The 24,261-nt window shown below is 41.2% G+C and overlaps 1 protein-coding gene across 3 annotated transcripts; it reads right to left on the bottom strand.

Moving 5' to 3' along the window:
* Positions 1–5,202: 5,202 nt before the first annotated feature.
* On the bottom strand, positions 5,203–23,342 carry NCOA4 (nuclear receptor coactivator 4). 3 transcript variants are annotated; one of them, XM_072130796.1, is made up of 11 exons: positions 23,183–23,308; positions 20,857–20,989; positions 12,870–13,015; positions 11,400–11,540; positions 11,165–11,253; positions 10,546–10,654; positions 10,289–10,390; positions 9,947–10,096; positions 8,713–9,729; positions 8,043–8,135; positions 5,203–6,827 (listed from the first exon to the last, which is right to left on the bottom strand). In XM_072130796.1, the coding sequence occupies exons 3-11, from the start codon at positions 12,999–13,001 to the stop codon at positions 6,822–6,824; spliced, it is 1,839 nt and encodes a 612-aa protein (XP_071986897.1). In that variant the 5' UTR covers positions 13,002–13,015; positions 20,857–20,989; positions 23,183–23,308; the 3' UTR covers positions 5,203–6,821. The 3 variants fall into 3 exon arrangements, with proteins under 3 accessions (XP_071986897.1, XP_071986896.1, XP_071986895.1); XM_072130795.1 differs by lacking the exon at positions 20,857–20,989 and having other exon boundaries at positions 23,183–23,342; XM_072130794.1 differs by lacking the exons at positions 20,857–20,989; positions 23,183–23,308 and adding an exon at positions 15,096–15,240.
* Positions 23,343–24,261: the final 919 nt, after the last annotated feature.

Raw genomic sequence — 24,261 nt, 5'->3', positions numbered from 1 at the left:
AGTGGTACAGCAATTTCTTCTATAGTAGAGTTAAAAAACCCCATTAAGTATCTCCGTCTTCTCTTGGTCTCCAGTCACCGATGTCCCATTTTCAGAATACAGGGGTCCAACCTGCTCTGACCCATTTTATTTCCATTGATATATTTTAAACATTTCTTAGGATTTGTTTTACTTTTAATTGCCCTCTTTACTATAGCTGTAAGCCACGTGGGGTGTAATCTAGCCCGTCTATACATTTAGAAATATAATGACCCAGGATAGATTTGAATGTCTTCCATTTAACATTGAGAACAGATAAGGTCACATGATGATACTAGTCTATAGCCTGTAGTGCAGCCCTGAATTTCAGGAAATTGTTTTAGATTTTCCCACATGTTTCTGCTTATTACAGTTTAAGAGGAAAATAATTATGTTATGATCGCTGTTCCCAAGGGTTTTCCGGACATTGACATTTTGGACATCTAGCAGCTGCGCACACTCATCCGCGCTCTGCATAGACTCTCAATGCAAAGCCAGAGCTTTATTAGATGCACCAGGGAGATGGCAAATCATTCGGTTGAGGTGGACAAATTATTATATTTGACTTCCTGAGTATAGAGAACATTGTGGACTTGTTTCATCATCGCTGCCTTGGGTGGCCTAAACCTTTTTACATCAGTGCTCATTCACATGCACATTGACATCATATGGCTTTTACCTTGAATCTAGGGAACTGCAGGAATTGTAATGCATAGAAAAGCCCTACGCTCACAACGTATTTAACGGCCATATGCTGCCATAGAAGCGCATTGTGCACTGGTGAGCACACTTGTGTCACTGGAAAACCCAGCATGCTCTGTCTTTTGCCGTACAATTGGTCTGGCAGCACTGCTTCCTCTGGATAGGGAAGGGGCGAGGAGCGCTCCGCCTGTCCCTTTCTCCAGCCTGTCATAGCATATGTTCATGTACAAGAAGCCAAAGTGGAAAAATAGCTGAGCTATGACAAACAAAATGTCTAATATTTCTGGAAATTATAAGGACCAAGTGTTGGTGTCAAAAGTGCCCACTAAATGTGCTATGGCCACTGAGTTTGTGTATGCAGAGGTTGGCAAATATGAAAGTCCCCATATAAAAAAAAACTTGATTTTTGTATTGTATCTTTATAAGCCTTCCTGGTAATGGTACTTTTAAAGCACAAGGTGGTGGCATCTTCCAGCATTGGGAAAAAAAATGTTGATATTCAGAATGATTTACCCCTTTAACCCCTTAAGGACGCAGCCATTGCTTAAGGCTCAGCCCCATTTTTTGGATTCTGACTTACGTCGCTTTTTATGGTTCTAACTTTTGAACACTGTTACTTATCAAAGTGATTCTGAGATAGTTTTTTCCCCACATGTTGTACTTCATTTTAGTGGTAAGTTTTGGCTGATAAGTTTTGTGTTTATTTAAAAAAAAAAAAAATGATGAATTTTTTGGAAAATTTGCCATTTTCGAAATTCAAAGTCATTGTGTTTTCAGGCAGATCGATTTACCACCTAAATAAGTTGCTGAATAACATTTCCCATTTGTCTACTTTACATTTTCATAATGTTTGAAATGTCTGGATAATTTATTTTGATGTCGCGCAGCTTACAAATCGAATAGCAATTGTTCGGATTTTCAGTATTGACTATTTTGGGGATGAATACAGTTTTGAATGAAATTTTACATATATAGCATCAAAACCCCCCCTATGTCAATCAACTCATCAACTCATTTTCAAATATGCACCCCTCAAACTATCAGAAACAGTTTTTAGGAAGATTTTTAACCCCTTGAGATCTTCATAGTAATTGAATCAAAATGTTGTCGCTTATACGTTCATTTAGCCATAAAATTTACACATTTCCAAGTGATAAAAAGAGAAAACCCACCATACAATTTGTTCTATAATTTCTCCATAGTGCAGAGACCCCCCACATGTGGCCGTTACTTGTTTTATGGGCGCACAGCGAAGCGCAGAAGGAAGGAGGGACCTGTAGCTGCCAGGATTTTAGTTTCCTCATTGTCCCCTTTTGTAGGCTATAAAATTTTTGGGATTTTTTTGGCGGGATGAGATGCTTTTTCTAAAAGAGAAAGATAAGGCATTTAAGGTGCTAAAATGCGAAGGCATTAAAAGGATTATAGAGAAAATAAATCCTGTAAAATAGAGACAGAGAAAAATTGCCAGGGAGAGCAAAAATAATCCTAAATTATTTTTCAGAAATTAAAAAAAAAATTCAGAAACTAAAAAACAGAGAGTGTGGCACTCTTAGGAATAACATGGGGGTCATGGTGGAAGGAGATGAGGAAAGGGCCAATCTACTGAATGTCGCCTTCTCAACTGTCTTTACCCAGTAAAATCCCCTGGTGGAAGACACAATGAGGAATAATGTAAATTCTTTTTGGAATGTCAACAGTTTAACCCTGGAAGAGGTACGGCGCCGCCTCGCAACCACTAAGATAGATAAATCACCTGGGCCAGATGGCATACACCCCCGGGTTCTGCATGAACTATGTACCGTGATAGACAGACCGTTATTTTTAATATTTGAAGATTCACTGAGGACTGGTTATGTTCCACAGGACTGGCGCATAGCAAATATGGTACCAATATGCAAAGAGCAATCCTGGAAACTACAGACCTGTGAGTCTAACTTCTGTGGTGGGGAAAATATTTGAGGGGTTTGTTAGAGATGCTATCCTGGAGTATCTCAGTGTGCATAACGTTATAAGCCAGCGTCAGCATGGGTTTATGAGAGATCGGTCCTGTCACACTAATCTGATTGGTTTCTACGAGGAGGTAAGTTCCAGACTGGACCTGGGGTACTGTGTGGATGTTATACATCTGGGCTTTTCAAAGGCATTTGACACAGTGCCGCACAAAAGGTTGATGAAGTAAAAAACTGAAAGGAGAGACTGGGGCTCAGTGAGCAAGGATTGCTCTAACCCAAAATCTCGGGGTAGGAGGAGGGAGACAAAAGAGAGACAGGAGCGCTCTCCTCGTGTAATAAAGTAAAAACTTTCTTAGGACTAGATAGAACAGTAAATGGGTGCTCACCTTATAGCACAGTTAAATGTGCATGTAGAATAGAACGGGAGGTTCCCGGCGCCAACCTTCTTTACCTATATTTACCCAGGTGGAGACCAATAGGTGTTTACAGCTTTTTGGCTCTGAGTTCCAGTAGTGGAGCGAGATGAGGTAGCGCTTGTCATGGAATGAACTCCCCAGCACGGTCTTTAAAATTGCATAAGTTTATTGCTACGCGTTTCGGTCCGGTGCCCGGACCTTCGTCAGGCATAAAAATGCATTACAATCAGAGGGGGTTTATATACATATAAAAACACATGAAAATGAGGCTCAAACAAATTTCCGGTCATGTGATGAAAGGTACCCGGCGGGTAACCGGGCGCCACTCGTTGTGATCTATTAGTGCTACCATAGCAAAATCTTCTACAGAATTGTGTCTGAGAGCATGACATAAATATATTTCGTGGTCGGCAACGTGTATTAAAAATTTTCTTACATTTTCTGTGCAGAGTTGGCTAAGCATCATATGGCGTGTGTGGTTGTCTTGGCAACTAGATGGACTCCGGAAGTAGCGGAGAAGTGGGGAAGCCAGCGGCATACCTATTTAGAGAAATAGCCTAAATGTAGAGAGAGGGAGCCAAGATGGAGAGGTGCAATAAATTGATCTTACTGTAGTTTGAATCGCTGTGTTTGCCACGTGTTCGGCAGCGATTAGTATGGTTGCCCCAGCGACTCAGTAAACTACGGGAATCACTGCGATGGTTACCCTAGCAACTCGGTACGCTACGGAAGCCGGGATGGGACAAACTACCTCTTCTCCTTGCGGGAGATGACTCGTGGCCATCTATGGAGAATGCATTAATTGATTCAGTTGGTTTAAAGGCAGTATCTGTGCGTGTAGACGTTCTCGAAGTTGCAAGGAAAGTCCAGGAATCTCGTGTGCTCGGGAGGTGGATCATCTGAGGGGTACACTCCTAGTTGATACCAAGTCTGCAAGGACAATATTGTCTTTGTGTGCGATTGATAGGCGTCCCTGATGAAGTTTTTGATTTCTTATTTTTGGAATATTCGCCTTTTGTTATACAGATTCTATTGCTTCGTTTAACCCATGCGGGTGAAGAGAGTCCAGTCTAAATATCCAGTAGGATTCTCTTCGATTTAATGTTTTAATTCTGGGTTTATGAGAGATCGGCCCTGTCACACTAATCTGATTGGTTTCTACGAGGAGGTAACTTCCAGACTGGACCTGGGGTAACCGTGTGGATGTTATACATCTGGACTTTTCAAAGGCATTTGACACAGTGCCGCACAAAAGGTTGGTACATAAAATGAGACTACTGGGACTAGGGGAAAATCTGTGTATTTGGGCAAGTAATTGGCTTAGTGATAGAAAACAGAGGGTGGTCATTAATGGCACATTCTCAGATTGGGTTGACGTTACCAGTGGAGTGCCACAGGGGTCAGTATTGGGGCCACTTATTTTAGGGAGGGGGGAGCTAGACTACAATGACAGATTACAAAATTTGGGATTATTCAGTTTAGAAAAAAAGACAACTGAGGGGATACCTCATTACAATGTCATGAGTCAAACTTTTATGTAACCTGTTTGCTCGCTTGTCAGCTAATTCCCTTTGACAATTAATTAGAATCCAGTCTGTACTTCATCTTTAGTTCTATATTCTTACTCAAGCCAGCTTATCTCTTTATTCCCAGGGAAATTAGTATAAACATGTCTGTGAACAAGGTCTGGGAAGACAGTGCACAATTCATTAACCGTTTGGGAGAATGTCTTACAGAATGTCCTGGTAAAATGCATTATGGCCAATAGCATCTAAGCACCTTATCTCCTTGTCACGCGCCTTTTTCCTGATGATTTTGTGTTTTATACATGCAGCTGAGACTAATAAAGGGGAAGAAGATCTTTACATACACTAAGAGACTGACATGTGTCTTGGTTTGTGTTCAAGCCCCAGGGGCAGTCATGAAAGAGTTATTTGAAAGTCACCTGTACAACTTAAGTAAGGGCAGTTAAGCCTTAGATAAAAATCTCTAACAAGATCTAACCCAATTTTCAGAGCAAAATAACAATGAAAGATTGTGTCTTATTTTTTGGGGAAAGGCAGTATCCCTCCAACTTACTGCCAGAGACACATGCAATAAGAAAATTAAACCAATTAACACACAAAAAGTGGATTTTTATTGCTAGAACGCTTTAATGGAATAATAAATGGTAAAGTAAAATTTTACATTGGAGACGATTGCACAGACTAAGGTGGATTAATAAGTCAAAGTTAACTTTAAAGTGACCAGATCATGGCACGTAAACACGCCTTAAAGTCAGACAGGACATGACAGCACATGACCTACGAGAAAGAGACAGGTATCCGCTAGCTGAAAAGCCAAAGTTGCCAACCTTTATATAGCAGCCTGGCTGATATTTACGTCATATCTTGTCACTGATGCAAATGCAATGACAACACAGGTACCAACTCAACATCAAAGGGTTAAATTAAAAAACAAAAAAATAAAAGATATGCTTCCAAAACTAGCTAGTCAATAAAAATATATAGGTTTACTCTGTAAATGGACAGATATTTGGAAGCAATGATGACTTCTTTTACATAGAATATCTAAGAATTAAAGAGACTAGGAAATTGCCTCTGTCCCATCATTTTGTGCAAAATGCTAAAATAAGAATGACCAGAACAGATAAGCTGCCCGGATCACTGCACGTAAAAGAAATGTGCCTTGAAGTAACCCAACTCCCAAACAAAATTTAAAAAGTTTAAAATTGAGCATTCAGTTACAACAATCTCACCCAAATGACTATAGAGTTACATTTAGGATTTGTGTTTTGTGGGGGTTTTCCCTGCTGACCCGTGGTGCCCATGACCACACTGTCTGACTATACCCTAACAAATACGCTCTGCCCAAGGTAGACATAACGCTGGGTCTGCATCTGTGCTAGTAATGCAGCCCCTAGGGCAGTGATGGCGAACCTTTTAGCGACCGAGTGCCCAAACTGCAACCCAAACCCCCCTTATTTATCGCGAGGTGCCAACTAAAAATGAAAGCAGTGACTTATTGCTCCCTGTTCTTCAACTTTCAATCAGATTGGCCTCCTGAGGACACCAACAGTAGAAAGATGGAAAATTTGCTTCATTTTAGCTTCTTTCCAGTGTCCCTCTGTACACTTATTATGAGTGTACAGAGGGACAATGGGGCCAACAGGAGGTCCTCCAAAGATAATTTGGCCCTGTCTACTCATTCTCCCTCTTCCTACAGTTTAAGTAGAGAAGAAAGTTTCAAAATATGACTGGAAGCAGTATCTTTTAAGTGGCTTGCAACTGCAATAATATTCTTTGAGTCCTGTCTGGTGTGCTGAGGCAATGGCCCAAGTGCCCACAGAAAGGGCTCTGAGTGCCGCCTCTGGCACCCGTGCCATAGGTTCGCCACCACTGCCCTAGGGTATAACACAGAGTGACAAGTGTCTCCCATCTTAGGTTACATGCCAGCTATGTGGATACATGAGCAAGAAAGGTTCTGTCATCACATATGAAGTTACTGGAGACTTGCTGATCTTGGTGCAATATTCTAGTAGTGGAGTTTCTTAAAATCTTATAAACTGAACACAAAAGGTTTGAGTATCGTATGAAAAGCCACATTTCAGTACATGTCAATGATCGGCAGCTAAACACTTGTGATGGCAATAAAAAGCATCAGAAGAGATCGAAAATCCATGTGCGTATAAGTCAGCGAGAAGTGTTTCAGGGGGAATCAATCACAAGGTCATTCACATCTACAAAAGAGAAACAGAGAATTACTCAGGGGATAACTAGACTTGACATTCAGCAATATTAAAGGGGTGTTCTAACTGGTGGCTTTTTTAAAAAACATGGAACAAAAAAAAAATATAAAACAGGCCGCTCATTGGACTCCTGACCCCTCAACATACCGTACAAGAAAGTCATTTACAGAGCTAACACTTTGTGGGTCTATTTGGACCTGGAATAGGAAACCATTAAGGAACCAGGAAAATGTTCTCATTTCATTTACCATTCAAAGACAAGGCCTATTTTGACCTTTAGGTATTTTTCCAGTGCCTTCACTTTAATGGTAAAATAGCATACTGCTAAAATATTATTAACCCTTCCTGTGAGGAAACCTAATAGAACAGCCATTCTGCTACTTATTAAAACTTCTACGCAGCTCACCGAGCAGTATAAACAAAAAGACATGAGAAAATGATTCTACCAAACATGTAAAGGTGTTCTAATGTTTTACTACTTCATGTGTCACCATATTCTTAAGGCTATAAGTTTTTTTTAGGGTACGTCTGACTTTTTGTTTGCTTTTTCTTTCAATTGTGGGTTGGTAAAAAGCACTAAAATGGCAATTTTGAAATAGGTCAAGATCGTAACCGACAACAATTTTGTGTGTGTGTGTGTGTGTGTTTTTTTTTTATGTATTTAATACAGCTATTTCTTGTGTGTTTAAAACTTGATTTTTTTCACTCTCACTCTCTCCTTAGCTGCTGTGATAAAGCTTACGCATGGCAGTTGAGGGGTTAAACTGCCCTGCAGGGAGAGATCTCTTTGCAGGGCAGACACAGCAGTGACCAGGTTGCTGATCAGGTTGACACTCACAGTGCCAGCCCAATCATCAGGACAAGAATACTCATCCTTGTTAAAGGACTATAAAATAGGAGCAATGCATTACCAGGGATAACCACGTATGAAGCTACTCTATCCTGGAGGCTTATTTGGGCTTGTCTGTGGGGGTCCGGTCACTGTTGGAGCTCCAACAGTATAAAATGCAATCAAACTCAAAGGCAGACAAAAAACAGCAGAGACATTACTACCACCCTATCTCACCTGACTTGGCAAAGTAGCCAACGTACTGAACCGGGGATAGCAGGAAGCCATTAGGCAGCTCCTTAGTGACCCCCACAGGTGACTTTCTATAACCGATTTATCATCAACCACTCAGACTGTACAATGTAGGAGAAGATTACCTGTAGAGGTGTACGGTGCAGCCACTGGTCTTTGTCAGCTGCTAGCTTCATGCAGGCGAAGAGGTCACAAACACTGGGAAGGCCATAATATTCCTAAAATACAATGATAATTATTCTAAGTATAATAGGTGTCCAGTGACCCTTGTCCCCATAAAGTGATGGCAATTTTATAAAATCTAAGCTGACGCACAGCGCACACCTTAAAGATTACTTTCACCCATGGACACCATTATATGTGGTTTTTATTGTCCTGTCACAAAGCTTGAAATACAACATTTCTGCAAACTCAGAGCAGCGTTTAGAATTCTGCTAACACTTACCCTGCAACTTTCTATCTTTGTGCTACTTGTAAGCTGCAAAATATCTCCTGCACAGCCAAACTACCAATTTATGTTCAGCAGTGATTTTAGAATAATCCACAGCTAAGTTTCTATGCCAGTGAATTTTACCATCTGTAGGTTCCAGACTATCCCTTATATAGAGGTGAGACTGCCTGGACAGACAAACCAATGATCATGGACTACTGGGACCCCAGCATTCACAAGACCATAGTCCACATGAATAGTCCCAATATCACATCAATGGAACTGCCAGAATAGAGTGATTTTTACTGAATGATCACGTTATCTGCAGAGATCAAGATGCTGCTGCACATTATCAGGTTACTTACATGTGCTTTTTTACGTAGAAGCCACTTATCCTCCAGTGCAGGTTGTTCTGGCTTCTCCATGTTGTTATCGGTGTTCTTGGAGGACAACACCCAGCAGCTGGCGTCTAGAGGCAAATGGAATGGAGATAGTGTTTCTACCAGGGGATTCTGATATTTACTGTCAGCAGTTTCTTGTTCAATCTTTTTCTCGGTCACGTTGGTTTTGAGAACCCAGGTGTTCAATGGCGTTTCAAGCAAGGATTTAAAATGCCTAAGGGAGGGGTCACATTCTTCCGTCGCCTTGGTACAGCTTTGCTCTTCAGAGTTCACAGCTCTGCAGGGATGTAGCCACATGTTGTTGGAAGGATTTGACTTTTCACATGCATTTGTTTTAGGCTTGTGCTCATGATTTAAAGGGATCCCATTCTTATCTTTTCCTTCTTTCTTTAAGAGCCACTTCCTCAGAGCTTCTTTTTCACAGCTTTCATCACAGACACATTCAGAGAAGGTAGAGCAGGGTTCATTAGCTCTACAGACTTCTTCTATATTAATGTGCGGCTGAGAATCCTTTAAGAGCCACATGTCATTGCTAGGACCTGACGTCTTCTTTCCTCCAAGCTGCTCATTCAGGCACTTGAGGTTCCCTAGATTCTCTATTTCCAGGGAAGCAATTTTTCCTCCACAGCGATTACCGCAGGTCTCCACTTTATGAAGCCAGTCGGTAATACTATAATCCTCTAAAAAAGGTTGGAAGACGAACCTCCACTTGTCCACAACTTCAGACTGTTCGGTTTGTTCGGGAGAGATTAGCCAATCTGACAGATCCATCTCTTCATCATTGGGAAGGTCAATATCCTCGTCATCTACTTTTTCAAAGGAAAAAGAGGAGCTTGAAACTGAACTATCCCGGGTGCGGGCTCCGGTCTTCTCAGCGACGCCATCCTTGTTTTCCGACTGTAGAAGCCAATGGTGTAATTCCCCCAACTTCCCCCAGACTTGTTCCATGTTAAACGCAGGAAGATCAGGGGCTTCTGATGTCTGAAATATGAACAAATATATATCAAACTCAAAAGAAGAAAGGACTTCACTTCATAATCAAGATAAAGGTGCACTAGATTAGAGAATCAACGCGAGGTCTGGTATTCAAGCTCATCCTCATTCCAGTAAATAGGGCTAAGGTGTCATACCACACAGATGGGAAAGGCCTTTACATCACAACTACTAGGCTAATGTTCACAAAGTGACCTGGACATACCATGATGGGCTCCGTAAGTTGCGTCTTTAAAAGCCAGTCCTGAGGAGAAGAGCTGGGGATATGCAGAGCAGGACACTGGTTTATGTTCGTTACTTTGCCTTCTAGAAGCCAGTCTGACAGAGGGGTGTTCAGAAAGACAGACAGAGGTTTCTGTGAAGAGAACACAATTTAAAAAAAAAAAGAATTTTACTTTATCAAGTAACATATCCAATTAGCACACACAGTGTAAATATTACAGGATGGTGACCGCGCCTATTCCACGCTTTGTCACTCATATATAAATGTGGACACTAATTATCCCTACAAGACAAATTAGAAGCAATAAAATCTTAAGTTTATTACCTGTTCTATTCCAGCAACGTAGCAATTGTTAAGAAGCCAAGGATTCTGGGACACATAGCTACAAGGCGCAGTGCTAACATTTTCTGGCATTTCGTCACAGTTCTAGGAAATAAATTTTCGCAAAATAAAAAAAGGCTCAAAAAGTAAAGAGCACATTCTTATTTTCATATCTCCTTAGTTATCTGTGTGTAGAGGTTTCCAGCATCATCTAATTTACTTCCATTATACATAGGAGAACAGAGGTCATGGCTACCTACCATGGTTTTTATTGATCCAAATGACGTAATTGCTTTTCTGAGAAAAGCCACATCGGCTTCAAACTGCATGGCAGAAGACTCCTCTGGTGTCAAGGCAAGGCTACCCAGCCTGGGAGAAGAAGAGATAAAAAATATATATATATATAATAATGATTGTAACAAAATAGACTTTAAATCTACCCTCAAAATCCATCATGATAAACCAGGGGCACTTACTCAAAGATCCAGGCACCATGACTGTGGTCATCATCTTATATTTGTCATCCATGGCCACCTTCCTTTTAAAATCAACTTTTAACATTATTCTAAATGGTCCTGAGGAGCTTCCGAGGGTGTTACCAGGACCCCTCCATGCTGTAGCTTCAAAGGCTGTTACCCTGTACATGAGCGTTCCCACTATCCCACCTTGTGCAATAGCCTTTGAAGCTGCACATTCCCCAGGAGACTGTCAGGATCATTAGCATAATTTTAGAGGGAACGGGACTACGGATAACGAATATAAGAACATTACCATAGTCAGAGTGCTTGATTTTGATGGTAGATTTTCTCTAAGGAACAATCCTGAAGATTTTACAAGTAGATACATGTTTACATCTGTAACTTTGTTAAGGGCACATACCTCTCCAGGCAAACAGTAATCTGATTGGCGAGATCATTACTGTGAGGGGTTTCCAGTTGGTGAATCAGGCAATTGAATTGTCCCAATAGCTACAAAACAATGAAAAGATAAAAAAAAAAAACAGCTTCTGAGTAACCATAAGGGCAGTGACATGAAGTCAATGGGCACATTCTATACAATGGCACCGCAGAACCAAGTATACTTTATGGGGCTCATATTAGACTACTAATCTTACCCAGTAAAGCTGCAGGGTTTGCTGTTGCAGGGCCTCCTCCTTCAGCTGCTGTATTAGGTCAGCCTGCTCCAAAAGCCAGATCTCACGACTGCGTAGACACTCAAGGTGTCGACTAATACAGGACTGGATCTGGGCCTTCACCTGCAGACATTGAAAATACATTCCTAGTCAGTACAAGAAATTGTTCACTATCTTTAACTCTGAGGCCTATGATAAATGAATGATTGAGAAACGGCCCCATCCATACGTGTCCAAGAGGACAAGCAAATCATTGGCATAATCCACACAGATTATTCAAACATAAAAAAAATATTGAAGCATTTTCTATATAAAAATAGGATTTACATCCATGTACAATATACTTCATTTCACTGGATGAACTAATTCTGGATGGAACCGAATACTCGGGATTAAATACGTCATACTATTCCTGCCTCAAAGAAGGGCTCTTATACTTTTATTACTTTGCCTTGACTGTTGCACAGGCCACAGGTCTCATCATTTCTGTGTTTTGGTGAATGAATATCATCAACTGTACACATGTAACAACATCCGAGTCTACAAGTTGTCGGAAGATCCTGATGTTTATTACACTACAATTGTAATTTAACCCTCGACTCCCCTGTTTCTGCAGACCATATCTTTTAAAAACATTTCTATTTATAGACACATATAAGGGCTTATCATCTGCGGGAAAAGTTGTACTTTCTATTGGTACAAAAAAAAAAAAAAGTTAATTCCCATTGTGGTATTTTCCTATTTTCCCACACCATATTCCTATGTGCTTTTCTTGTACAATCCAAATAACACCTCCACTTTATTCATTGGGTCGGTGCAATCACCGAGATAACAAATTTGAATACGTTTTATTATGTTTTAATTTAAAATATCTTTATGTATTGCAAAAAAGGACATTTGGTCGCCATTTTCGGGTTATGGGGTTCACTGCCGGAAATAATCGTTTTTACATTTTGATACATGGGGATAACCCATCATGCTTATGATTATACTCCATTATTTTTATGTGTGTTCTAGGGAAGGGAATTTGAACGTTTATGTATATATTTTTACTATTGTACAACAATATAATTTGGAATATACTGTTTCTATATTACATTTAGATATGCTTATGACAGCTACAGGAGCCTTTAACATTGGCACCCTCTGATGATGGCATGGTTTTGTAGATCAGTATTTAAAGATGGCGGCAGCCACATGCAGACGTCTTTGGTGCTGTGGTCAGGTTTGATGGCGGTGATCAGTGACAGCACTGACTGTAGCAGTAACCTGCAGTTGTCAGCTGTGTAATACAACAAGTGACCCCTCTCCATAGAGCTAATTTCTGACTATTGTTCAAAATGATGCAAACCTAAGCAGATCTATGGAGGGCAGCTAGAAGTGCAAAAACAAAACTGCAAACAGATACAGAAATACATGCAATGGAAATTCCCCTATGGTGCTATCCTGTACCTCTCTGCCGTTGTCTTTCACTTGCTGTTCTGCTTTTAGCAGCGCCTGAATAGCAGTTTCCAATTCCTTCTTGGCTTGGAGGCATTTTGAAAGTGGATCTTGGGAAGAGGAACGAGGGTCTTGCTCATCCATTTTTTTCGGCAGTTCTAATAGGACAGAGGATACACATATAATGTATGGAGTAGTTATTTGTCTATAACATAAACACAATCAATTAAACAGGTTAGTTATATCAGTTCCTGTGGACACGGACACTCCCTTTTCCTTGGAATCAGAGAAACCCGAAATCCCTTTAGGAATCCAGAGCAAAAGGAGATCTGAGGGCTGAGGGCTGAGCGCTGAGGACAGAGTGCAGTACAGTAAGTCAATGTCACATTCCTAGAACTCCTTCATACTAGGAAACCATGAAGACTGGGGCCACAAGAGGGAAACATTCAAGCCTGTTTACAGGACGGCCAAGGAAAAACAGCAACTTCTACTGCAGAAGTATCCAAAATGTGAAAATCCCCCACAGGAAGGGGTACAGGACCTCCAGCTGATCAGGGGGGATTTACACATTGTTTGTAGTCTTAGCAGCTACTAGGTATCCCTTACAAGACTATGTAAGCATTTAAAGGGTGGTACAGACATATTGGGTTTTATCATGCCCAATCCCTCTGCTCACTAGTGGATACGCCTTCAGCAGAGAGGTCCCCAAAACTGAGCAAAGCAGAAAGTGCAAGAGATAACACTCAGCTGACAGCTATCAGAGTGGAACAGAACACACTAAAAAAAGACATTTTCTGACATGTCTATCATGTTCTAATGCAGTGAACTTCTTCTCTTTGCAGTTCTCTAAGGATGTCTCAACCCTATTATCTATAAGCATATCCTTGTCCTGAATTTTTGCAGGCAAAACTTATCAATAGATTGTAATAAATAATAATGATAATTAATATAGCGCTATTTTGCAGTGCTGTACAGATTTCTTTTAATACAAGATTAAAAGAAATCTACCATCAACATCCATCATGATAAACCAGGGACATTTGTATATTTGTTATCCATGGCCTCCTTCCTTCTAATATCAACATTTAAAATGATGCTTATGAGACAGAAAGGTTCTTTGGGAGTTACCAGAGACTCTCCACTTCCCCCTCTCAGTGTCTGATGTGATCACAGGTAGCAGAGGAAGTTTCAGCACACAGCGAGAGGGGGAAGTGCTCCTGCAAAAGTATAACTGCATGTGAAGCTGCAACACTGAGAGGCTCTGGTAAATGCCATCAGCATAATCTTAAAAGTTAATATCAGAAGGAAGGAGACCATTGATTTAACATTGTTTATCATGATGGATTTTGATGGTAGATTATTATTAGTGGTAGTGCAACACCTAGAATCCCCATCAACCAGATGTTTACTAGAGAGTATAATAAGAACCAGACAGATCCATCCATGAGTAAGGAACAAGGATGGGAGTGAAGCCTGTGATGACCCTTCATGCACACATAATAGAATGAGCTGTCTGCTTCAGTCTCTGTGGGCAGTGCTATTCACAGCTGATCATCACAAGTGCTGGGCATCAAATGCCCACCAATCTGGTAATAAAGATCCTACCCTGCCGTCTACCAGATCGAGGAATATTGTCAGACCCCTCTGATCGCCTGGGACCCGAGGAATAGTCAAAAGAATCCTGTATCTGCTCTGTTTAGCTCATAATTTGTGGATGAAGTGGGTAAATACCAAGATCTGATGTGCTAGCGGTGAGGTCACCACAGGGGTCACTTTCCCTAAGACCAGGTAAAGTAAAAACAATAATAGATAAAAACAAAAGATAATAGGAAACAAACTAACATTCTTTTTTAGTAATAAATCAAAAATTCTTCTACTTTATGCCTTGAAAATCTGGAAATTTAAAAAAAAAAAAAAAAAAAAAAAAAAGGAAAAAAAACTCTGCATTATCTTTTATAAATATTATGTACACCCCTCCCCCCAGTACCACCAAAACATAATAAAGCACTTCTTGATCGGAAATTATAATATTAATCATAATTATTATACATAATTTCTGACATCAAATCCCTGGACATCACCCCCTTTTCAGCACATCAGGACATGCTGGCAGTTGTAGTTCCCGCACAGGCCACAGAGCTGACCTATAATGGAGACTATGAGCTGTATACTACACAGAGGCTCCGCGGCCGCACTACAAGTCCCAGCAGCACTGCGGCACGCTGTGTGCTCCTGTACCTGTCGCTGTGCGCAGCCTCATCCCCGGTTACCGGCAGCTCCGTGAGAAGACCCGCACCGGCCTAGCAGCGGTTTAAAGCTTCCCGGATGACGTCAGCTCTGGTGGGCGGGGCGTGAGACTGCGGGCCGCCACTAGCTGGGAGCCTTCTCTCACGTACACACTAGTGCTGGCTGTACAGCTGATAGGAAGGGGGGAGGCAGGGGGCGCGGGAGGGACGGCAGCACGGCTCCTTATCTACAACATGAGAGATAAGCAATAGCTGTGCCAGCACAACCCCGAGCTGTGCACTAACCACAGGAAACACGCAGGTCTCATGAACAAAGCCATAATAGCCCCGCATGTACAGGTCAATTCACACGCAGCGTCTTTCCCGGAGGCAGCACTAGATGTTACGTGAAAACCTACAGTGAAATCTTAAAGACTTGAGGTCTTTACACCAGACTAGAAACTTCTGTTTAGATAAGCTCATTAATTACCTAGACAACAAAATAACAATCTACAAATAAATTCATCATGAATTTTGTCCGGGACGTTTATGCATTTTACAGACCTGGCACAATATGTATGGGATGTATATAAGAGGAGCCTTCTACTTCTAACATTATCATTTGTACAAGACTTTGGGTTATTTTTTTCCACCGCACAATTTTATTGCGATTGCAAAAAAAAAACTGCACCTAGTATAATTTTTTTCCAGCTTAGAAATATAAAGTCTCCCCTGAAAATAAGACCTGGTGTCAGTCACTGCTGCAGCTCCTCCATGCTGTACATTAGTATCAGTAGATTATTTACATACTACAAGAGGTAGTGACCTGGGGGAGGAATCACTGACTATGAGCAGCTACCCCAACAAGAAGAGCCATCACTAAACATTATTGTGCATGGAAATAGAGTGAAATTCAGAGGGTTATGTAATGGAATGGTTACAGAATATTAATAAATGTTAATTTTTGTTTGTTCAGCAATAAATGTAAATTCTTGTTCATGAAAAAAATAAATGAATATAAAGACACTCATTTTTGGGCAGGAGCTTTTGAATGTAATCGATCACATGACGGATCAATTCGTGCGTTTGTGCTTAAGTTTCTGTGTACACAGCATGAACCTAAATCCATCTCAAAATATAGAACTCACACAAATCCTCCAAAAAAAAAAAAAAATGACTCACAATTTGCTAAGAAAAACATAAAAAAAAAAAAAAGTTTAGTCACTACATGTATCCCATAACAGTAGAATTATGATCCTCTGATGAGGAGTACCGTAAGGCCGCGGTCACACGTATCGCTAGACGTCCGTTCATAACGCGACGCTAGAGCACAGGGGGAGGTCCTCGGCCCGAATGCACATGCGTTAACAGGGAAACGCATGCGTTTCCCTGTTTAACGCATGTGCGTTCGGGCCGAGGACCCCCCCCCCCTCTGTGCGCTAGCGTCGCGTTATGAACGGACGTCTAGCGGTACGTGTGACCGCGGCCTAATAGGCTGGGAAGACATAAAAGGGGATTAACACCAAATTGGAACACATTTATGGAATTAGGGTGCGTTCAAACATTCAGTTGTTTAGATGCACTTTTCAATGTCCAAAGCATGAGTGGAGTGCATAAACATTGTGTTTACAAGGTGGGCGGAATTGCCAGGGTTACCCAAATGAAGCGCCGAAGCCACATTTATATAGATTATAGAATACTTTTTTTGCCTAAACTATCGTTTTTTTGTCCCTAAACATATGTAAGTAGTAAAGAGCCCAGAGGGTGGTGTGAGGTGGTCATTTTGGCCAGGATCAAGTGGTAGGTTTCCTATATATAATAGGGAGCCGCAGGCCAATCAGTCCCCCCACACCACTCCACTTTTAACCCTATTTATCAGGTTAAAGGGGGCGTGGTGAGCCATTTAGGGGCAGGGTTTAGTGAGCTGGCTCACGTCGTTTACAAACGACCCATCATTACTGCTCAGCTCCTCCTGCTCTATAACATGTTGCCTGCGGATAAAACACTATTTACAATCAGCTCAGAAAATCCTTCCCCCTCTATGAAAAAAAATAATAATAATAATTAAATCCCAGACAACCAGTCCAGGAGTCCAGACATACGTCTCTCCTTCATAAGCAAATTCAAGAAACAAGCAAATTATGAAATACTAAAAGACCAAGATAAAGGATAGAACTTCAAAAGCAGAAGAGTGATAGATAGCACGAACATCCCTCCTCTGCAAAAACATACAAAGATCTATTTATTTTGTCCCTCATAGTATAACAAGCCATAGGAAGGTCAGCAGATAAGAGCGGGCCTCTAGTGTCGTCCTGTCAAAGACACAATAGTGACTAGAAAAACAAAAGCCTCAAATTACTGGAAATATTTTTAAACAAAGACACAAACAATTATTGTGCAAAACACCACAAGTCTAGGCCAGTAATCTCCCGCCTATGCGCCAGAGAAAACCCCAAACCTTTTTTGGGAACCCCTTCAACTCCTCCATCCCAACTGTAAAGTAGAAACCCAAAACTACAGCCCACAAAACCTGATTGTAAAGCTGGAGTAAGCAAATTCTCGCCTAGACAGTGCAAACCAGCTACATTCAGAATGTATTCCTGGCAAAAGTAATCTGAATAAGGGTCAGGTCACATATTTCAGCAGCAGAGGTGGTGCCTGGTAAAGCCTTGGCCACCGCGCCCCCCATTCCCCCCCCCCCTCCCCGGAAACTAAATACCCGCAGAGACGAGAATGTATCTGTATAGGGGTAATGGGACCGGAAGAAAAACTGCTGGACAAAAAAAGTACATTGTAAGTGGAATATACTGACTGTAAACATTTTCATTAACAGTAGTTCAATGTAACATAGTAGTTACAATCCTCCTTCTATACTGGAAATCAAATTTAGAGAACATTGTATGATTTTTTTTGTTTTTTATTTTTTTTTTACAAATAATGTAATATCCGTTGATCGAAACTTAAAGGACATTACCACCAGGATCAAGGATTGTAAACCAAGCACAGTCACTTACTGGTGTGCACCCCCTCTGGCATGATTTGGTCTTCTTTAAGCTTCCTATGCCCTTGTTTTTAAGAATACAAGGCTTTAAAAATGATAAAAATGAGACAGAGGTGCTGCATATGGAGGCCGGAGCCCCTCAGGCTCATTTGCATAATTTGAAAAGCTTTTTTTGGTAAAAAAAACAGTGCATAAGAAGCTAAAAGAAGTGCAAATCCAGCAACAGGGGACCCATAACAGTAAGCCACTGTGCTTGGTTTATAATCGTCGATTCTAGTGGTAGATATCCTTTAACCCCCTTCCCAGGGTTACGGTGCATGGAGAGGGCTCGCGGGCCGAGCCCTCTCCATAGCCGTTAAGTCTTTGCTGCATATTGCAGCAAAGGCTTACCGGCAACACACACGATCGGTGCCAGCACCAATCGCGGGTGTTTTCCAGACTGTTGCGGCCGGCATTGGTGCCGGCGGCTTCAAAAAGTCTTGTCGCAGATCGTCGCTCCCTGTGACATCAATGGGGAGTGGCGATCCGTCGCCATGGTAGCCTCGGGTCTTCCGAAGACCCGAAGCGAATTCGTTTTAACAAGTCGTATCAGCACATTGTAATGAATGAGGAGGAAAATCCCCATATAATGCCATACTGTAGTATGGCAGTGTATGATAGGAACGATAAGACAACCTAGGGTTAAAGTCCCCTAGGGAGTCTGAAAAATAGTACAAATAAAAATTTAAAAAAAAAAAATTTATAATAAAAAAAAAAACTAAAAATTCAAATCACCTCCCTTTCCTTAGAACTGATATAAATATAAATAAACAGTAAAAATCATAAACACATCAGGTATCGCCGCGTCCAAAAATGCCCGATCAAAATATAATAACGTTTTTCACTGCGTTTTACCCCGTAGCAGAAAATAGCGCCCAAAGTCGAAAATGGCACTTTTTTGCCATTTTGAAAAATTTATAAAAAAATTCTATAAAAAGTGATCAAAAGATCTCATAGTCCTAAACATTATAGCAATGAAAACTCCATCAAAAGTCGCAAAAAATGACACCACCCTCAGCTCCGTACACCAAAGTATGAAAAAGTTATTGGCGCCAGAAGATGGCAAAAGATGGAGGTTTTAATTTTTGTAAATGAATGAAAACATAAAACCTACACAAACTTGGTATCCCCATAATCGTACAGACCCAAAGAATAAAAGTAGACATGTCATTTGGGGTGCTCAGTGAAAGCTGTAAAATTTAAGCCCACAAGAAAACAGCGCTAATGCATTTTTTAACCATTTTCACTGCATTTGGAATTTTTTCCCCACTTCCCAGTACAAGGCATGGAATATTAAATACCGTCACCTTGAAGTGCAATTGTTACGCAAAAAATAAGCCATAACAGCTCTTTTTGTGGAAAAATAAAAAAGTTAGATTTTTGAAGGTGGGGGGACTGAAAAATGGAAGTGAAAAAAGTAAAAAGGGCCAGATCGTTGAGGGGTTAATGCCACTATCACAGTGTGTTACCAAATTACCAAAGTATATCCACATAAAGAGGGAGAATTATCGATGCGCCTGCAAAACTGGCATAGAAGCAGTGAAATAATCGCAAATTCTAGCGCAATGCAAGAATTTGTGACGACACTAGTCAATACGCCACCTCCACATCGTTGTCCTACAAAAAAATAGGAGGCATTGTCCTACATGAAAATTGCTGGCTGATTGAGTGAAGAATGCAAGAAAGGAAACACGATGTTAAAAAGGCTGTAAAACATCAATGCATTCACTCTGCCGTGTAACTGCATAAGAGGTCAAACTCATTCTGCAGAAAACATTCCCTAGACCATGACACTTCATCCACCACCTTTCACCGACTTCTTTACACACTTTTGGTTCAGGTTTTCCCCATTTATATGACAAACATAATGTATCGCAAATAAGTTTAACTGGCTTTCATCTCTAAAATGAACTGTGAGCCACTTCTTTCACACAACATTCTCCTCAACAAAGGAGAGTCTAGCCTATTGGTTATGTCTGCCAATGAGAAGTCTGGTCACTGCAGAGAGGGATTTCAGTCCAAATGCTCTTAATTGTCGATGACACGACAGATCCTTAGGCCTTGTGCACATTTGACCACATTTTCCCCTTTCAGTATTTGCAGACACATATACAGACTACGGTAAGTGATATGTGTCTGCATAAAATACGGCTGAGGGTATTCCAGGAAACCATCGGCTCATACAGATCACACCTTGTGTGTGCTGTATGCAACCTGATTTCAAATTTCTATAGAGCTGAACAAATCCAGATCTGGAAAAGAATAGGACATGCTCTATAATTTGTGATCAGTGTATATAGACACCATACAGTTATATGGAACTCATTTAGAGAAGAGAACCGTATTTTACATAATATTCTATAGCGCCGTGTTCCAGGTTCCATACTTGCGCCCAGTACACGGCCCAAATATCTGGACATGTGCATGAGGCATTAGGGCTCATTTACACGAACGTAATGGGGACCGATATGCGGCCGCAGAATTTGCAGCCCCTTATCGGTCTATGGCGCCCGGTCATTATGCAGTGAGCATGTTATCTCACCGCACAGTGACCATGCATAGCGAAATATAGTCCATGTCCTATATTTCGCTGTGTTATGGCAATATATGGGGGTTTTCTTCCTCATTCATTACAATGTGCAATTAGCACCGTGTTACAGGTAAGCCTTTGCTGCAATATGCAGCAATGGAGAAGGCTTGGCGCGCGTCGGGAAAGGGATAAACGTGTACTTACATCCTCTGGCGCTGCTGATTTCTCGTGCTGCGGTCTGTCTGACTTGCGGGCCAGTTTCTTTACAAGGGCGTACAGGGAGCTCTCATCCGACACATCACCGTCCGGAAGCTCCCTGTGCGCGGCTTCTGTGCCCCTGTAAACAAACAGGGGCACGGATCAGACGGACCCCGGAGCAGGACATTGGCAGCGCCAGAGGAGGCAAGTACACGTTTACTATTTTATAAATAGTCCTCCCCAGCCCGGCCCTAAATTATTACTAACCTCTGATAACCCCTTTAATACCAATAACTTACAGATATCTGAGGATGCGTTCATGTGGCATTTTTTGGTGGAGTTTTTAAAGTGTAAACAGCTGTCTCTCAGTCAGTGCTAACACAGACTATTACACTCGCAACAATAATAAAAACCAGCTAAACGCATGGAAACTTCTAAAATTGTGTGCGTTTCAGAAGGATGAGTTTAAAAATGCATCCAAAAAAAGCCACATGTGAACACAGCCGGAAAGTGTTCTCCAATTTTGATCAGTGTTCTTCATTTTTCTAATTGACTTTTTTATTCTGTGCTTTAGAATACAGGTGGTCCCCAGGTTATGTACAAGATAGGGTCCATCGGTTTGTTCTTAAGTTGAATTTGTATGCAAGTCGAAACTATATATTTTATAATTGTAGTTCCAAACGAAAACACTTTTTTGCCCCACAGACAATTGGAAATTTAAAATTTTAGCTGAAATGGGACCAAAGATTATCAATAAAACTTCATTAAAGACACCTTACAGCTGATCATTGCAGCCTGGGACTAAAGTTAAGCGTCCAGAGAGCTTCACCAGAGGTCACAGTGGGCAGAGGGGTCCCTCTGTAACTAGAGGTAGTCTGTAAGTCAGGTGTCCTTAAGTAGGGGACCGCCTGTATATACTGCCATTTTACTTACGTCAGGAAATAATCACAGAGGACCACAAAATGACCTTGAAATACAGGAAATTGTGTGGCGTTCTCTAATTTTGATCCTCAGTGTTGGAGCAGGGGCGATCCGTTTACCTGTATTTATCCAGTCTGGTTTATGACACTATAAAACTACGTTCTCCTTTCTTAGGGAAAAATTCACTAACCAACCAAAGTAGTCAAATTTCCACACTAAGAATGAATGGATGTATTCTGTGTGATTTTTAATGTGATGCGTATTGTGCGATGTACAGTATGTTGTGTGTTGTACATTGTGATGTATGCAGTGTTATCGTGTACATGGTTATAAAAGTGATGCATTCTGTGTGATATATGCTTTGTGCTGCATACAGTGTCATGTGTATTATGTAACATGCAGCGTCAAGGAGTTAAAATACACTTATTTGAAGTCAATAACCTCACGTTGAAGGGGGGGGGGGGGGCGCATTGCCTTTTCTGCCTAGGACGCCAAAATGCCTCTTCCCGACCCCGTGTAGGGCATTTAATGTTCATACAGCCCAGGGCCCATAGCAATATTAATCCGACCCTGATTGGGGCCCATGACTTTACCCTCATCTGATATGCCCAGGATGCTTGGCTTACCCCATTGTGCTTAACTTTACAGGTGCTCCTCTTCACACACAGTACCTACCAATGTCCCAACACTAGTTAGTGGCCCATTTTCTTGCTGTGGCACACATGAATTAATATTTTAACTGCTGTTTTATTAAATTAATACAAAAGCCTACAAAAAGGCATCAAGTGGTAAGCTATAAATAATAGTATCTGACATTTAAAAAACGGAACGCAAGTACAAGACGGGTAGCTTAAATTTAAGACACCGGGTGCTGGTTACTGATTGCATGAGTTTCATTGGAGACACAACGCTAGCGCCACACGTGAACGCGCCATTACAGAAGAATTAGTTATACTAGCGCTTCCACACACTCGGCTGTACCAGGGTTCCTACAGGTGTAATGCACCAAACATGCCACAGTGATTACCCAGAAACCATAGCACTAGGCTCTGGCACAGTAATATCAATGTATTTGTACTGATCATCTGTGAACCACTACAGAAAGTTTGATCTTAATGCTTAGCAACTAAATACAAATATTTGGATTATTGACCCCCCCCCCCCCCCCGCGCTAAATAATCTGTACACATATATACAGTAAAAGCACATTATATAAGTTACTGCAAGACAGTTCCCAGCATTGTGCTAATACAGTGCTCCCCCTACCACCTCCCAGAGGCCCCACCCCCCCGTACAGCTGGAGCCCCACGCATGCGCACAGGGTAGGGCAATGACCTACATTCCGGCACCCCTGGGTCACCTCGGCAGGTCACTGTCAAGGATCTCAGCGCACGGGGTCCATAACACTTACCGATTGTTTAATGACACACTGATCGCCCTGTATCACAAAAGTCCACCCCCCGGGGCCGAGATCCGGTGTCCCGCAACCCGTATGGTGCGTACGCACGCCGGGGGGAAAAGATAAAAAGAGAGGGCGGAAGTCTCGCGAGAAGACTTCTAAGCCTAGTGATACTTCCTGGTGCTGCCACCTGGTGGGGGGAATAAGTATTACAACAGGTTAAACATTGGCCTGCTGATCAGCAGTGTGATGGCGGGACTTGTAGATCACATATATCACTTTTATTTATTATGACAAATCATTGACGGCAGATTCCCACGCGTTATTAAACACATCCATAACGCAAGTGAAAGGGGGTTAGGTCAAAATACACATGCCAAATGGCCTTCCCACTTGTGTTTTGGATGCGTTTAAAAAAAAAAGAGACAAAAACCTTGGATATCTTTTTGTCTTTAGTTATGAAAAAACTAAATTTGGCAAAAATTTGGAAAAATTCTTTATTTTCAAAGTTCTAAATTCTCTACTTTTGATGCAGACAGTCATAGCACCCTAATAAATTCATAACTTACATTTCTCAAATGTCTGCTTTATGTTGGCATGGTTTTTTAAGATTCCACATATTTTACTAGAATGTTATGAGGCTCAGAATTTAGGTATCATTTTTCACATTTTTTGTAAAATCACCAGAACCCGTATTTAGATGGACCTGCTCAACTTCTAATTGACACTGAGAGGCCTAAATAATAGCGAGACTCATAAATTACCCCATTATGGAAACTACACCCCTCAACGTATGAAAAACCACTTTTAAGATGTTTTTTAACCCTTTAGGTTTTTTTAGGGGTTAAAACAAAATGGAGGTGCAGTCTGCAAATTGTAATATTTTTTCACAATACACTCATTTTGGGTGGAAAATTAAACATTTACAATGGATTAAATGAAAAAAGGCTCCACAAAGTTTGTTACCCAATCTCTCCCGAGTACACGGATACTCTATATGTGGTGGTAACCTGCTGTATGGGCGCACGGCCGGGCATAGAAGGGAAGGAGGCTCCATCCAGATCAGATTTGGTATATCACATTGTACAGGC

The sequence above is a fragment of the Engystomops pustulosus genome, chromosome 11 (genome assembly GCF_040894005.1).
Source record: "Engystomops pustulosus chromosome 11, aEngPut4.maternal, whole genome shotgun sequence".
NCBI lineage: Eukaryota > Metazoa > Chordata > Amphibia > Anura > Leptodactylidae > Engystomops > Engystomops pustulosus.
Note: the sequence above shows the minus strand (reverse complement) of the source record. Positions and strands in the feature narration are given on the sequence as shown.

Coding starts and splice junctions, on each gene's coding strand:
- NCOA4 (XM_072130794.1), bottom strand. CDS start 15,117: ATGAGGCTGCGCACAGCGACAG. Junction 13,016..15,095: donor GAGGCTGCGCACAGCGACAG/GTACAGGAGCAC, acceptor CTGTCCTATTAG/AACTGCCGAAAAAAATGGAT. Junction 10,391..10,545: donor TTGGATCAATAAAAACCATG/GTAGGTAGCCAT, acceptor TTTATTTCCTAG/AACTGTGACGAAATGCCAGA.